Source organism: Branchiostoma floridae, chromosome 10, assembly GCF_000003815.2.
Source record: "Branchiostoma floridae strain S238N-H82 chromosome 10, Bfl_VNyyK, whole genome shotgun sequence".
Classification (NCBI taxonomy): domain Eukaryota; kingdom Metazoa; phylum Chordata; class Leptocardii; order Amphioxiformes; family Branchiostomatidae; genus Branchiostoma; species Branchiostoma floridae.
The window spans coordinates 9,221,411-9,233,285 of record NC_049988.1 but is presented as its reverse complement, the minus strand read 5'-3'; the positions used below and the strand labels follow the sequence as shown (position 1 = coordinate 9,233,285).

At 39.0% G+C, this 11,875-nt stretch overlaps 2 protein-coding genes across 3 annotated transcripts in view; one reads left to right on the top strand and one right to left on the bottom strand.

Annotated features, from left to right (window-relative positions):
* LOC118424019 (cilia- and flagella-associated protein 221-like) overlaps positions 1–2,326 on the bottom strand; it is a gene marked incomplete in the record, with an annotated part of 17,923 nt that extends 15,597 nt beyond the window's left edge. The window contains 2 exon segments of the mRNA XM_035832436.1: positions 1,502–1,661; positions 2,115–2,326. Of these exon segments, the coding sequence (XP_035688329.1) occupies positions 1,502–1,634 (133 nt within the window).
* Positions 2,327–2,518: 192 nt separating this feature from the next.
* Positions 2,519–11,568, top strand: LOC118424058 (CMP-N-acetylneuraminate-beta-1,4-galactoside alpha-2,3-sialyltransferase-like). 2 transcript variants are annotated; one of them, XM_035832519.1, is made up of 11 exons: positions 2,519–2,676; positions 3,851–4,359; positions 4,559–4,589; positions 4,742–4,774; positions 5,187–5,252; positions 6,075–6,181; positions 6,418–6,478; positions 6,992–7,090; positions 7,809–7,980; positions 9,442–9,564; positions 10,111–10,362. In XM_035832519.1, exons 2-11 carry the CDS (start codon positions 4,188–4,190, stop codon positions 10,360–10,362), a joined length of 1,116 nt encoding a protein of 371 aa, XP_035688412.1. In that variant the 5' UTR covers positions 2,519–2,676; positions 3,851–4,187. The 2 variants fall into 2 exon arrangements, with proteins under 2 accessions (XP_035688412.1, XP_035688413.1); XM_035832520.1 differs by lacking the exon at positions 2,519–2,676 and having other exon boundaries at positions 4,050–4,359; positions 10,111–11,568.
* The last annotated feature ends 307 nt before the right edge of the window (positions 11,569–11,875 follow it).

Here is an 11,875-nt window from a genome sequence, read left to right as displayed (position 1 = left end):
TCTGGTTCGTAGACGTAATAAAGGTTTCTAGCCCTTAGAGGAAAGCCATACTGTATTGGACCTTTTGCAGGGACATGATAGAGTGTGCAGAAAGAAAGGGTCACAACCTGATCTGAATAAAACATGAATAATGGTACAACAGGGAGCAAGGTAAGGGTCAGGGTTGGGACATGGAGAGAATGTGACATCCCACCAAGGGCACTTCATTCATTCTTAAACTGACATCTGGGGTTTGAGGGCAAGGACACTACTGTAAATGCATTTAAGTTCGCGGGGATTTAATTTCGCGGTAGCAGGGAAAAATGGACTTTTCGCAGTGGTTTTAAGTTCACGGTAGCACCATGCACCGTAGTCTCTTACTGCCATGGAAAAATGTTTGCGGTGGTATTGAACTTGCGGTGAAGGGGCCACCGCAAAAACTGCGAACATTAAACCACCGCAAAAGTTTCTGCATTTATAGTATATCAGTGATACATACCGTGACAAAGCACCAAAACTGTGCTGTTATCCATCTGTTAATTGAAAGTCAAGGTATGAAATTTGGGATCAGGAATCAACAAGCTCTTCTGATATACTGTAAATTCAATTTTCATGAAAGTTAACTTTGTATCAAGTCTTTGCTTTGTATTGAAAGGGAAAGATGATTTTCAGTAAGTGGTTGAAATAATTTTGTAGTAGTCACTATCTGGCTTACATTGGAAACGATGGAAACAAATATTTACAATGTCATGAATTGGCAGTGGAGAAGTCACCAAGAAAAATGCAAAAATTAAACCACCACCATTACAAGGCTTACTACTAGTAGTACTAGTAGTTTTGTTTTTTTAATTACAGATTATCGTTTTGAACAACTACTAGTATAGTACTCAGCAATGACCTTGAAAAATGTTGTATTATGTGTCTTCTTCTTCTTCTTTTGTTTTGACGCTACCAACTTCAACTTACTGAACACCTTTGTAGCCTATTTACTCATTTTTCACTTGAGTGAAATGAGGAAAGTCGTGTTAAGTGCTTTTCCCAAGGGCACAAGATCGGTGACATGGCGGGGTTCGAACTCAGGACCTTCTGGACCTGAGTCAAACATGCTGCCGATTGCGCCACGCTGTCCCACTTGTGTGTGATTTAATATTCATGTACAATAAATAAACGTATTGGGGGCTTTGAAATATTTTGTTCTGATTCTGAAGACAAACCTGTCTGGCCGAGGTAACTACTAAGGTATGATGGAAGGATGTATTTTATATAACAGGTTACATGAGGATACACTGCATATTAATATAAATTAAATTCGTCTTTCCATGTCTAGTTGCCATGGCTAAAGCCTGTCAGGCCAACTTGAACTCTTTACCAGATGCAGTAGTTGCGGCTCATAGTTAGTATCAACAAGTTCAAGTCTAGGCTAGATAGATACTGGGAGAGTCACAGGTATGTCATGTGAAGAGTGAAGATCAGGACACAACAGGCAGGTGCCTTCTCTCCTGTATTCGGTATCAAAACTTACTGGTATCCAGAAGGTGGTTGGGAACTGGTTGGCTGGCCCGAGGTGCGACCAGAGTGTCCGGTATCACCACCCCGTTGGTTCGCATCCCGTTCCTATTGAAGTTCTTGTTTAAAGGCTTAGCTGCCATGGCCATTTTCTTCTTACTCACACCTCAGTTTACCTAAGATGGGAAAGTTTACGTTAAACCATCACACCGTTGCGTCAAGTACCTTCGAATGGTAAACAAATTATTTCTTCAGACGGTAAACAACAACAATCAAGTCATTGTCAGCTGAGATGAGCAGATCGTGATTCTCGAAGTTTCTGATGAGTTCTAGACTTACAGCAGGCTATCATTATCAGAAAAGAAAATGCATGCACGACAAAATGTAATACATTTGTACCAACATTTTTTGGCAGCCAGCTCAACACGTTTGGGACTGATCCAGTCTGTTGTCGCAACCAACGTGTGACAACACTGTCAACTAAAACCAGTTGTGTTTGAAATAAAGCGAGAGACAACAAACTTAGCTAACACTACATAACTTGGTACATCCCTAAACACGCTTTAGCGATATGATATCTGATTACCATTGCGATTCCGTTACAGAAATGTAAAGAAAACCCAACGAACCCACAAATATTCTTGACACTGCCCGCCATCTTTGATTGGGATCTATTTTTGGGGGTGCTAATGACACGAGTCCATCCGCCGAAAGTAGTTCGCTTGTAGAAGATGTGTTTAAATTCACGAAAACGAAATAAAGCAACATTGATTACATTAAATATAATATAGACTAATCATAGAATATCTTAAGGCAGTATAGGATATCAGTTATGCTTTAAAAGAAGATTGCGGAATGGGAATAAACAAGTAGCGGTGAAACGGCCTAGCAACATCGCCATGGTGACATCATCGGACAAGGAGTACCGCAGCAGATCGAATGAATATCTAAATGAAAATGCATAAATATCAATTTTATTCAACTGGGGCCTTTTTATTGTGAATGAACAATATCGAAATAAGCTAGAATTATAGCAAATGATAGTGCATGGTGTAGTTTGTAATGGTTATAACGAAGCAATAAGCGTGTGGATGCCATGAAGGTTAGAGGTCACACATGCTGAGATTGTTGTTCGAGGGGAGGGGGTGTTGATGATGGATGTGATTTTATAACGCAACAGCCAAGGCCAAGGTAAAGGTTTCCATATGTTTGCCAGGTTTGAGAGCGAATAACACATTATCTATAGCTATACGCAATGTAATCGTGGGTTATTTTTTAACTCACCAAGCCCAGGGTGAATCAAAATACCATGTGCTTGTGTAACTTGTTTGTGTACAACATAATTTGCAGTGTAACTGCAAAATCAGACGCGAACTTTGTTTAAGTCTTGAAGGTTTGAAGGTGACGAATTCTGTTAAAGAATATATTATACGGTTTCCAGATTCGATGGGGTGTGCTAACATAATTTTGGTGCTGGATATGCAACTTGGTATAAAGAGGGTCTGCATGGGGGGATGCTGGTGTAGAATTATAAATTTAGAGGGGCGAGTAAGAACAGAAAGAAACAAACATGCCAACACCCGGGATCGATCCCGGGTCGGCAGATTACAAAGCAAGCACGCTACCGCTGTCGCTACAAAAGCTCAGAGCTACTTGGCAAGGACGGTAGGCGGTACTTGTTGAACCCCACTGTTACACTGGCAACGTAAATGGTAAATTGAAGAGTACAGGTAACGCTTAACTTAAAACCAACAACGTTTAATAGTAAGTTCGGAAGCCTAACTTGTTCAGCAAGACTCTGCATGAAGTGGCGGAACTTTTGTGTCAAAACTGCTGGCTTATTGCGTGTGGAGCCAGTGATAATTATATCGTCTTGGACCCAGTATGATCTTCAAGAGTTATCTGACATTGCTTCCACTGGTCTGTTCGTCACAAAGAATGTTTCAATGTAAAGCTTAACATTGAATTCAGATAACAAATAACGTAGAATTAAAACGTTCAAGAATGCTTCACGAAGATAACAATTAACGTTGAATTAGAATGGTCCGGCTGCAATAAATGGTACAGTAAAATAGCATGAATCGCTTAAACGGAAAGGACATGCAGACCCTAATAAGTTTATGTTGTTACAATATCATGATGGCCTTGTTGTCGAAAATGCCGTAAGGCTTTCCTTCTATAAATATCCAATTTTCATTGATGTCATAATATGATAACTATAATTAGTGCCCCTTGTGACCATGACAACAAATGATGTCATCACTCATATGAAAAGCCTGCATTGTATAGCGCTATAGACACCATATACAAAAGAAAATGACATACAACATTACCTACATAATTCTTTTTCCTTTTTTTTCCTCAGAGCCCACGCAGAACAGAAGATGTTGTCAGCAGTGTGAGAAGTCTTGATGACATCTGTGTGATCACAGCTGTACAGCCTTGCTGTCCTGAGCAAGTTCAAGATTTGTCTACTACTTTTCCTAAATTATGACTTGTTCTTGATGGACCCACAAGATTCAAGTCAGACACAAGACTTTGTGGAAGTGCTGAATGTCAGACACAAGACTGGAAGTGCTGAATGTCACGTCATAGTGTCTACAGGCTAACATGATGAGAGCAACTATAACAAGTGCCAACATTTTAAACAACAATGACATGTATTTCCACTACACGGCGACAGAAGATGACATAAAGACGTAATGAAAAGACGTGTCACCATGAGAACCATGGAGCTGGCTATGAGACTTTTTGTCTTCCTGCTTGGAGCTGGGGTCATCATGATCAATGTTTTCTACAGTTATCTTAGCCACAAGATTCAGCAAAGAGAAGGCCCGAGTCTGCAAGAATATTACCGTTCACTCAATTATACGGGTAAGTGTTGTCAGCAATCTCATAATACTATGTGTACTCACAATTATGTCACTGTAGCCACTGCTCAATGATATATGCATAATGTTTGGGTGTGTAGCTTTGAGTGATGAATTATTATATAGTTATAGTTTGATACATCAGTTAAAGGAAGGTATCATTTTTTTAAGGCAATCTAAGTGTTTCTCCTCTTACATTTCAGATGAAGTGTTTCTAAAAAGAATAGGGATAAGGTAAGTTACTCTTCTTATTCGTGTTGACATTTTTTGCATGCTTCAGCTACTTTGAAATGCCTACATTTTTATATGGTTACAGAGCGTTTTCAACAGATTTTGTTTAACTTGGATGCACACAATTTAATTTGATATTCTTGCACACTTCACAGACCACCTGGACCAAAATTCTCTCACCCTATTAAGTGAGTATGTGATGGAGTGTGTGGTATTTCATTGACAATGTGGACTACTTTTGTTGGTAATGATTCACGCACAATATACAATCAATTCATTCATGTAGCAATATATTGTATATGCATGTGTCTGTCTATTATGTTGTATATTTCTTCTCTTTTCTGTGATAACAGAACTTCTTAGTTCTTCATACTTTTGACTATTGTCACTAAAAAAGCCTGGCTTGGTATTGAATTGACTGTATCTGTTTCATAGTACATGTATTCTAAATTCTCCATCCCAGGGTAGACTGAAGTTATGCCAATTGCTATAACAGCAAATTGCATGGTAGCTGATAACACTTTAACATTCAATTTGCAGGACGGTTTGCATTACAGTTTTATTGTACTTTGGACACTAAAAGCTTACTTGTTTTTTCAGGTATCCAGAAGGTGACACCTGTGTACCAGGATATGCCAGGAGTAAGGTTACAGAGATGAATCCAAAGTAAGAGTTAAAGACTACTAGCCATGATGACTGTCCTGCTACCACATGGTTGAATTTAAATTTGATTTAAATTTCTATGTGACTTGGCATTGCAGTGCTATGTATACAGTCAAACCTGTCTATAGCGGCCACTCAAGGGACTGGATAAATACCGGTATGGCCACTGTAGACAAGTGGCCACTATAGAGAAAATGTTGATCAATTGACCATGAGCAAGCTACACATGATTTCAGTTCCCACTAATCTTTCTCACCAAGTAACATTGTCTTGATCGGTAAATTCACCGACAAAGACTTCTACTTTAATGCTCAAGGCATGCATACCTTCTGCTACCGCCAAAATGACCCTGTCAGGAACTCAAAATCCTCGCAAACTACAATTTCAAACTTGGTGCAAAGTGACATAAGGCTGCAGTATGGTTGCAATAGGCAGTGTTTCTGTATCAAGGGGACCGGAAATCGTGTGGCCATGGCGGCGTTGGACAGGTGGCCGCTTAGCGTATTTCTTAATCATTACGAATCCAAGGGACCGAAAAAAAGTGCCCACTATGGCCAGGTGGCTGCTATGCAAAGGTGGCTGTTGATAAAGGTTTGACTGTAATATGATTTGAGTCTTATGATCTAACCTTCTTTGATAAAATTTTTCGTCAAAGCAGGTTTTGAGATTCAACTGAAGAGCAATAACAGTCCCACATGCTATCACTAAATGTGATTTACGAACGATACAATTCTATAGCAGGATGAGTCAAGTTGATGTTATACAGTTATTTTGCGCAATATATGATGTTTGCTCTAATACTGGTTATGCTGTATCCCGACACAGGTTTAACACCAACTTACCACTGTTTGTTAAGAAAGGCTTCAGAGAGTGGAAGGGAATGATGGATGATGGACATGACAAACTTCCTTTTTATTTATCAGACCAGGACTGTAAGCACTTTGCTTTTCTTTATATCATTAAGATCACAGTCTGAGTTACTTCTGCTCTTACTTGTCAGGATCTTACATGACTTCTGTATCAGTATAGCCAGTATAACCATCTTTCATTGTATTCTGTAAAAGATTGTATTGATATTCAAACAGTTCATTTGTTTCCGATTCTACCATTCCATCTGCATTTGTACTTAATGAAAGAATAAAACTGTATATCTTTTTGTACATTTCAGGTAAGAAGATAGACCAGCTTCTAGATTTGCTGCCTAATTCTGAACCCGCACTCTTAACAGGGTAAGTGAGCCACAACAATCAGCCTCAGCATGAAGGCTGTCCTGGAAGTTAACTATGTTGTAGAGAACCATTTGTATTATTATCATTGAGTTACTACTTCATCCTTGAAGCCAGAAAAGGAACTGTGACTTAAATGAGAGTTTGCAATACAACTAGTCGCTGTTTTTTGTAAACATCCAGGGTACGCAGTGATTGGTAAGTAAGAGAATGTTATCAAATTAGATTACTACATGTAAATAGAATTCAAAATTAGCAGATCAGATTACTAATGGACCTGTGAACTTTTATCTTTTGCCAATTGCCTGCTTTAAAGATTTTTGCCTACCATTGTGTCACCATAACATCATCTCTCCTACCTGGTATAATATTACACTGTATGTGGCTGGATCAGTTCATTGCTGAGCAAGGTGACCTGAACATGACACAATACAAGCAGGACCAAAAATAACACGTAACAAATAAAACATGGCCGCAGAGTTGAGATGTTAACAAACATGTTATGTTGTTGTACAGAGGAGGCAAGTGTCGCAGATGTATTGTTGTTGGCAGCTCTGGACTTGTCAGCGGTGAGAATCTTGGGTCAACGATAGACAAGTATGACATCGTCATGAGGTAAGAGGAGACAGCAGATAGATCCCTGTATCCTGTCATTTGCAGCTGTTTCCAGATAGTTTTAGAAACGTTTTCTAGCTGCATACTGGAAAATTGTATAAGTTTAAATAGTACCAGTAAAAGTTTTATACCTAACTTTTGTACACCCTATAAAGCTTTCAGTTAGTTCTCTGACCCTTCTCAAGTTGAAATGACCCAAAGGCTTACATATCCTTAACGGAAGTGAGATGTTAGGTGAAAGGTGGCTGGCAGTCTGTATCGGCCCCCGTCTGCCGGGTACCTTTGACCAAGGGTTCTACCCAGCATCCGTCCTTTGGTCATTTGACGGAATTTTGCCACTCTGGACAGAAACAAATTTTGCCCATTCTGTCCTCTGTTAGCTAAAACCCTTTTGGATTTTTTCACCCAAACAGATGTCATTGAACCTAGCTGAATCTACTAGCAAAATTTTCCCTGCAGAATGCAGGAAAGAGCATTTTAGAGTGTCTACATTTCACAATTTTCCCGGGGATAATGCGCCCTTCACCACTCTCGACTAGATTTCCATTCAAAACCCAAAGGACTGAAAAAATTTCAGGCTAGCTAGAACACTGCTTTGACCCCTTGCTGACATCTCAATGAAAGCTTGTTTGTGAGTTACCATCACAGATAAACCACCATAAGAATAGTGCTATAGTGTGAAAACACAAAAAAAGAGTAAATGCAATTTTGTCTACAGAATGAACGAGGCTCCTGTCCATGGGTACGAGAAGGATATTGGGTCCAAAACGACCTTTCGTTTCCTGTACCCTGAGAGTGCCACATCTAAAGAAGTTGACCCTGATGCAGATTATATCATTGTGCCATACAAGACTGACGACTTGGCCTGGCTGTTGGCAGTTGTTCAAAAGGTGGGATCATTTATTGAATCACACTTTCTTCTGCAGTATCAGTGCAATCATGAAAAAAAGTAAGAATATTTGCATTTACCAAAACTCTCTCTACTCTTTGGTAATATCTTCTTAATGATGTTGTGTTATACTAGTCCTGGACCTGTATTCCAACACCTTTAGCCATACTGTAAATTTGGAACTTTTCATTGTGGTTTAATGTTTGCAGTTTTTACAGTAACCTCTTCATGCAAACTTGAAAATGCTTGTTCTGCCTACCACCGTGTACCACCATACAGCTAAAACCACTGTGAACACTCTACTGTGAAATGAAATCCTTAAGCTTGGAAACTTAAAGACATTTACATTAAAAGGAATGCATATTGAAGAGATTTTCAGATCACATTGTTTACCTTGTGCCTTGGTCTCTTTCCCCTCTGTACTTACTAATAGTAATACAGTCAAACCTGCCCGAGCGACCACCTCTTCTCAGCGACCACCTGGCCATTTCGACCGCTTTTTCTCGGTCCCGATTTTTTTTCCCATTGACGTAAGCATTAAGCGACCTTTACTCAACGACCACCTGGCCAACGCGACCGCGACCGGCTCAAATTGGGACCCATAACGACCGCATCATTTTCAAAATTGAGGTTTTCACCGATTTTTTTATGATAACTAGCGCGATGTTGTGCTGAAATCGGCCAGTTTGCGTCGGATTTTGACTGTCATTACGATGTTATGTTTAGAATAAAGATGACGGCGGTGAATGGGTGGATCAATGGGGCAGTCTACTGTAATATGGGAGGAAATTTCGTTGTAAGAAAATCCGAATTTAGTTGTTGCAGAAGTTTTCTTTTAAATCTATAGACTATCATTATAAAGTGAACGAATGCTGAAACGTATATAGCCTTATACTTTTTTAAGAAAGATCTGTGTAGCTCATACCTTTTTAAGAAAGATCTGTGTGAGTGCTTTTGTCCAACTGTACTGTACATTCACCCGTGGTTAAGTTAGTACGCTATCGGGACGTACCGGGCATCGAATTCGAAAGGTGCACCGTAGCTATTTCAGATACGGCGATCAAGAACACAGCGACGCATGGCTTGTATGGTAACTGACAACATCAAAGTTCCCTTTCTGTCTAAAACGTTAGGGTACAAATATTGAGCTTTAAAACACTGTATCATATAAAAGCTCGATACAAGCTTGGGGTTAAATTTACAATCTACAATGTGCGTGTTGTATTTGACATTAAAGACCTTGCTTCTTTACGTGCGTGCAGTGTGCTTGCTATTTGCCATTAAACACAACGGAAACCATTTATACTTTGCATTGGGCATGTTTTGAGTCGATACTCTTCTCAGCGACCACCTGTCCAAATCGACCGCTTTTCTCCGGTCCCCCAGGTGGTCGTCTTGGGCAGGTTTGACTGTACATAACTTTTGATGTATTTGATTGATTCCTGTTGTTTTCTTGTCATAGGAAAAGCCTGAAGGATCATTCTGGAAGGAGATCGGGGAGACTTTAAATGTTGATTCCAGCCACATCCACATCTTGAACCCCCAGATTGCCCGCAGTACGTCATATGAACATGTTGGAATGATCGTAAGCAAAACACATTATCTTTGGGATATCTGAAGAAATCAGAATAGCAACTATGCTATTTTTGTATTTATGATACTGAGAGCTTTTACTTTATGTTCATTATTATGTGATCTGCGTGGAATGAAGACACTTATGTATGTATTAAGTGTCCTTGGACCATTTCATTTTTAGGGGCCATTGTCAATATATGGTAATATTTGTGAGAATGTGGAAGAAGATGTTCGCTTTCTAGTGACTTTTTTGCAAAATGATGTTGGCTTTCAAGAGGATGATAGAACAATTTTACGGATCATAATGGTTTTTAGTGTATATCTTAGTATGCCCTCTGACCTCACCTCTTGATGTTAGACTTTATGTACGTATTTGCATGTATGTCTGATCTGTATCTGTATGTTATTGTAACTGTTTAGTATTACATGTAGTAGTATATACTGTATGTTTTTTGTTGTATGAGCACTGGAAGATTAGCTCAATCTGAGCTATTTAAAGGGCATCCCAATAAACTCAATAGTACCAGTTTCTAACAGCTTCTGTTTTGTTCTCCAGAACATCCCAACAATTGGTACCATCTCCATCATCACAGCTTTCCACTTCTGTGACATGGTGGACATCGTCGGGTTTGGCTTCCGACATGACAAGCTGTACCACTACTACGAGAATAAGACAATTGAAGGGGAATTTGAGGGATTATTTTCCTACTTTACCCTGATCCATGACTTTGCAAAAGAGAAAGAGTACATCAAGGACTTGGTTAGGAATGCAGTCGTCAATGACTTAACGCATGGATATGAGGACTAGCTGATTTGTGATAAGTCTCATCAAACTTGCTATTAAAAGTCTTTGTAACAAACAAGTCTGACAAAACAAATTGCAGCAATAAATACAGTACTGAACATACCGCTAGCCTGGATGTCCGCCTTATCAGCTTTAGCATGTTCTCTCTGTCTCCCAGGAGCAACAGAGAGAATAAGCTAAAGCTAAAAAGGCTGGCACCTAGGCTAGCATACCTGACAGATTCACCACTGCAAACTCAGAGAAACAGGAGGAACCTTTCTTCTTTGATGACAGAATAACCAGAAAAGTACTTGAAATTATGGTTAAGTTGAAAGCTGAAGTTTTCTTTCATTCTGAATAACTGGTTAATTACCTAAAGGCATAGCATACCTTTTGTATCATAGGTACGAGCTGTATAAGACTGATAGATTTGATCCACTCGTACACCCCTACTCTTTTCAATAAGTATGGTCCTTTTAGCGTGCTCAAGAATTCCTTATATGACATTGATTTTAAAAAGAATCACAGGACTAATAACCTTGCCCACCTACATTGTACGTGAAATCATAGAAATGCAAAATGAAAATGAAAATGTTTCATGGACATGTAAACCACTCTCCTTTGTTGAACTGCCATTCTCTCATTGGTTGAACTGCAAATTATGATGGACATTTGAAAATGGTTTATGGACACTCGAGGATGTCAGCACTACTATTGATGCAGTGTTCACTAGTGCAGCAATCTTTCGTCTGTGTCAAATATTAAAGAGGGTGTATTTGTGCCAACACAGTTAGCAGGTCATTCTGAAACACAAGGTATCACAGATACACTAATTTGTACATATATCTGGTAATGTTGGCAAGGAAATTAAGGAGTGCCATTCAAATATGGTGGAACAATTATCACAGATTCGTAATGTTGAGAGAAAAATTAAGTGGTGAAATTCTAATATGGTGCAATAGCTACCACTGTTAAGTGCCATATGTTACTGTATATTTTGTTTAATCTGGCATCTGTTGCAGGATGCAGTTGAGCATATGCTCCAATGAATATGATAATTCTAGATTTTAGTTTTTTACCCGTTTTAGTAGTGCGAGCTTACTATGGCCAAGGCATTTTATTGTGCATGTGGCCAACTGATTTTTATGGATGGAATCCAAAATTTGATGAACTCTGTAATGAAGATAAGAATAAATTGAAATTGAAATCATTTTATTTGTTGAATTCTAATGGGACATTGTCTGTCTTGTTCCTTTGTCTCTATAACCTGTAGTTGTATTTTTGTTGTAAGCCTTAGGGTAGGTAAAAAGAGAATGTAATCTTTCTCATTTACCAGAGGATCATGCAACAGCGCCCCCACTGATTATCCAAGGTAGTGCATAATACCAAACTTCATGAAATTTCTCATATCACAGGTTGAGATAAAACTTTCTGTTGGGTTTGGGAAAATATATTGTTTTTCCACAAAAAGATGGGCTGACTGAAGTTTCCAAAGTTTTATATTTTACTGTTTTGTCGAATACATGTATCAAAGTAT

What these genes read in the sequence shown, in the direction of transcription:
- LOC118424058 (XM_035832520.1), top strand. Translation starts at nt 4,188, where the DNA reads ATGAAAAGACGTGTCACCATGAGAACCATGGAGCTGGCTATGAGACTT. An exon ending in AAATTCTCTCACCCTATTAA is followed by an intron (nt 4,775 to 5,186) that starts GTGAGTATGTGA and finishes TTGTTTTTTCAG; the next exon opens with GTATCCAGAAGGTGACACCT. An exon ending in TTATTTATCAGACCAGGACT is followed by an intron (nt 6,182 to 6,417) that starts GTAAGCACTTTG and finishes TGTACATTTCAG; the next exon opens with GTAAGAAGATAGACCAGCTT.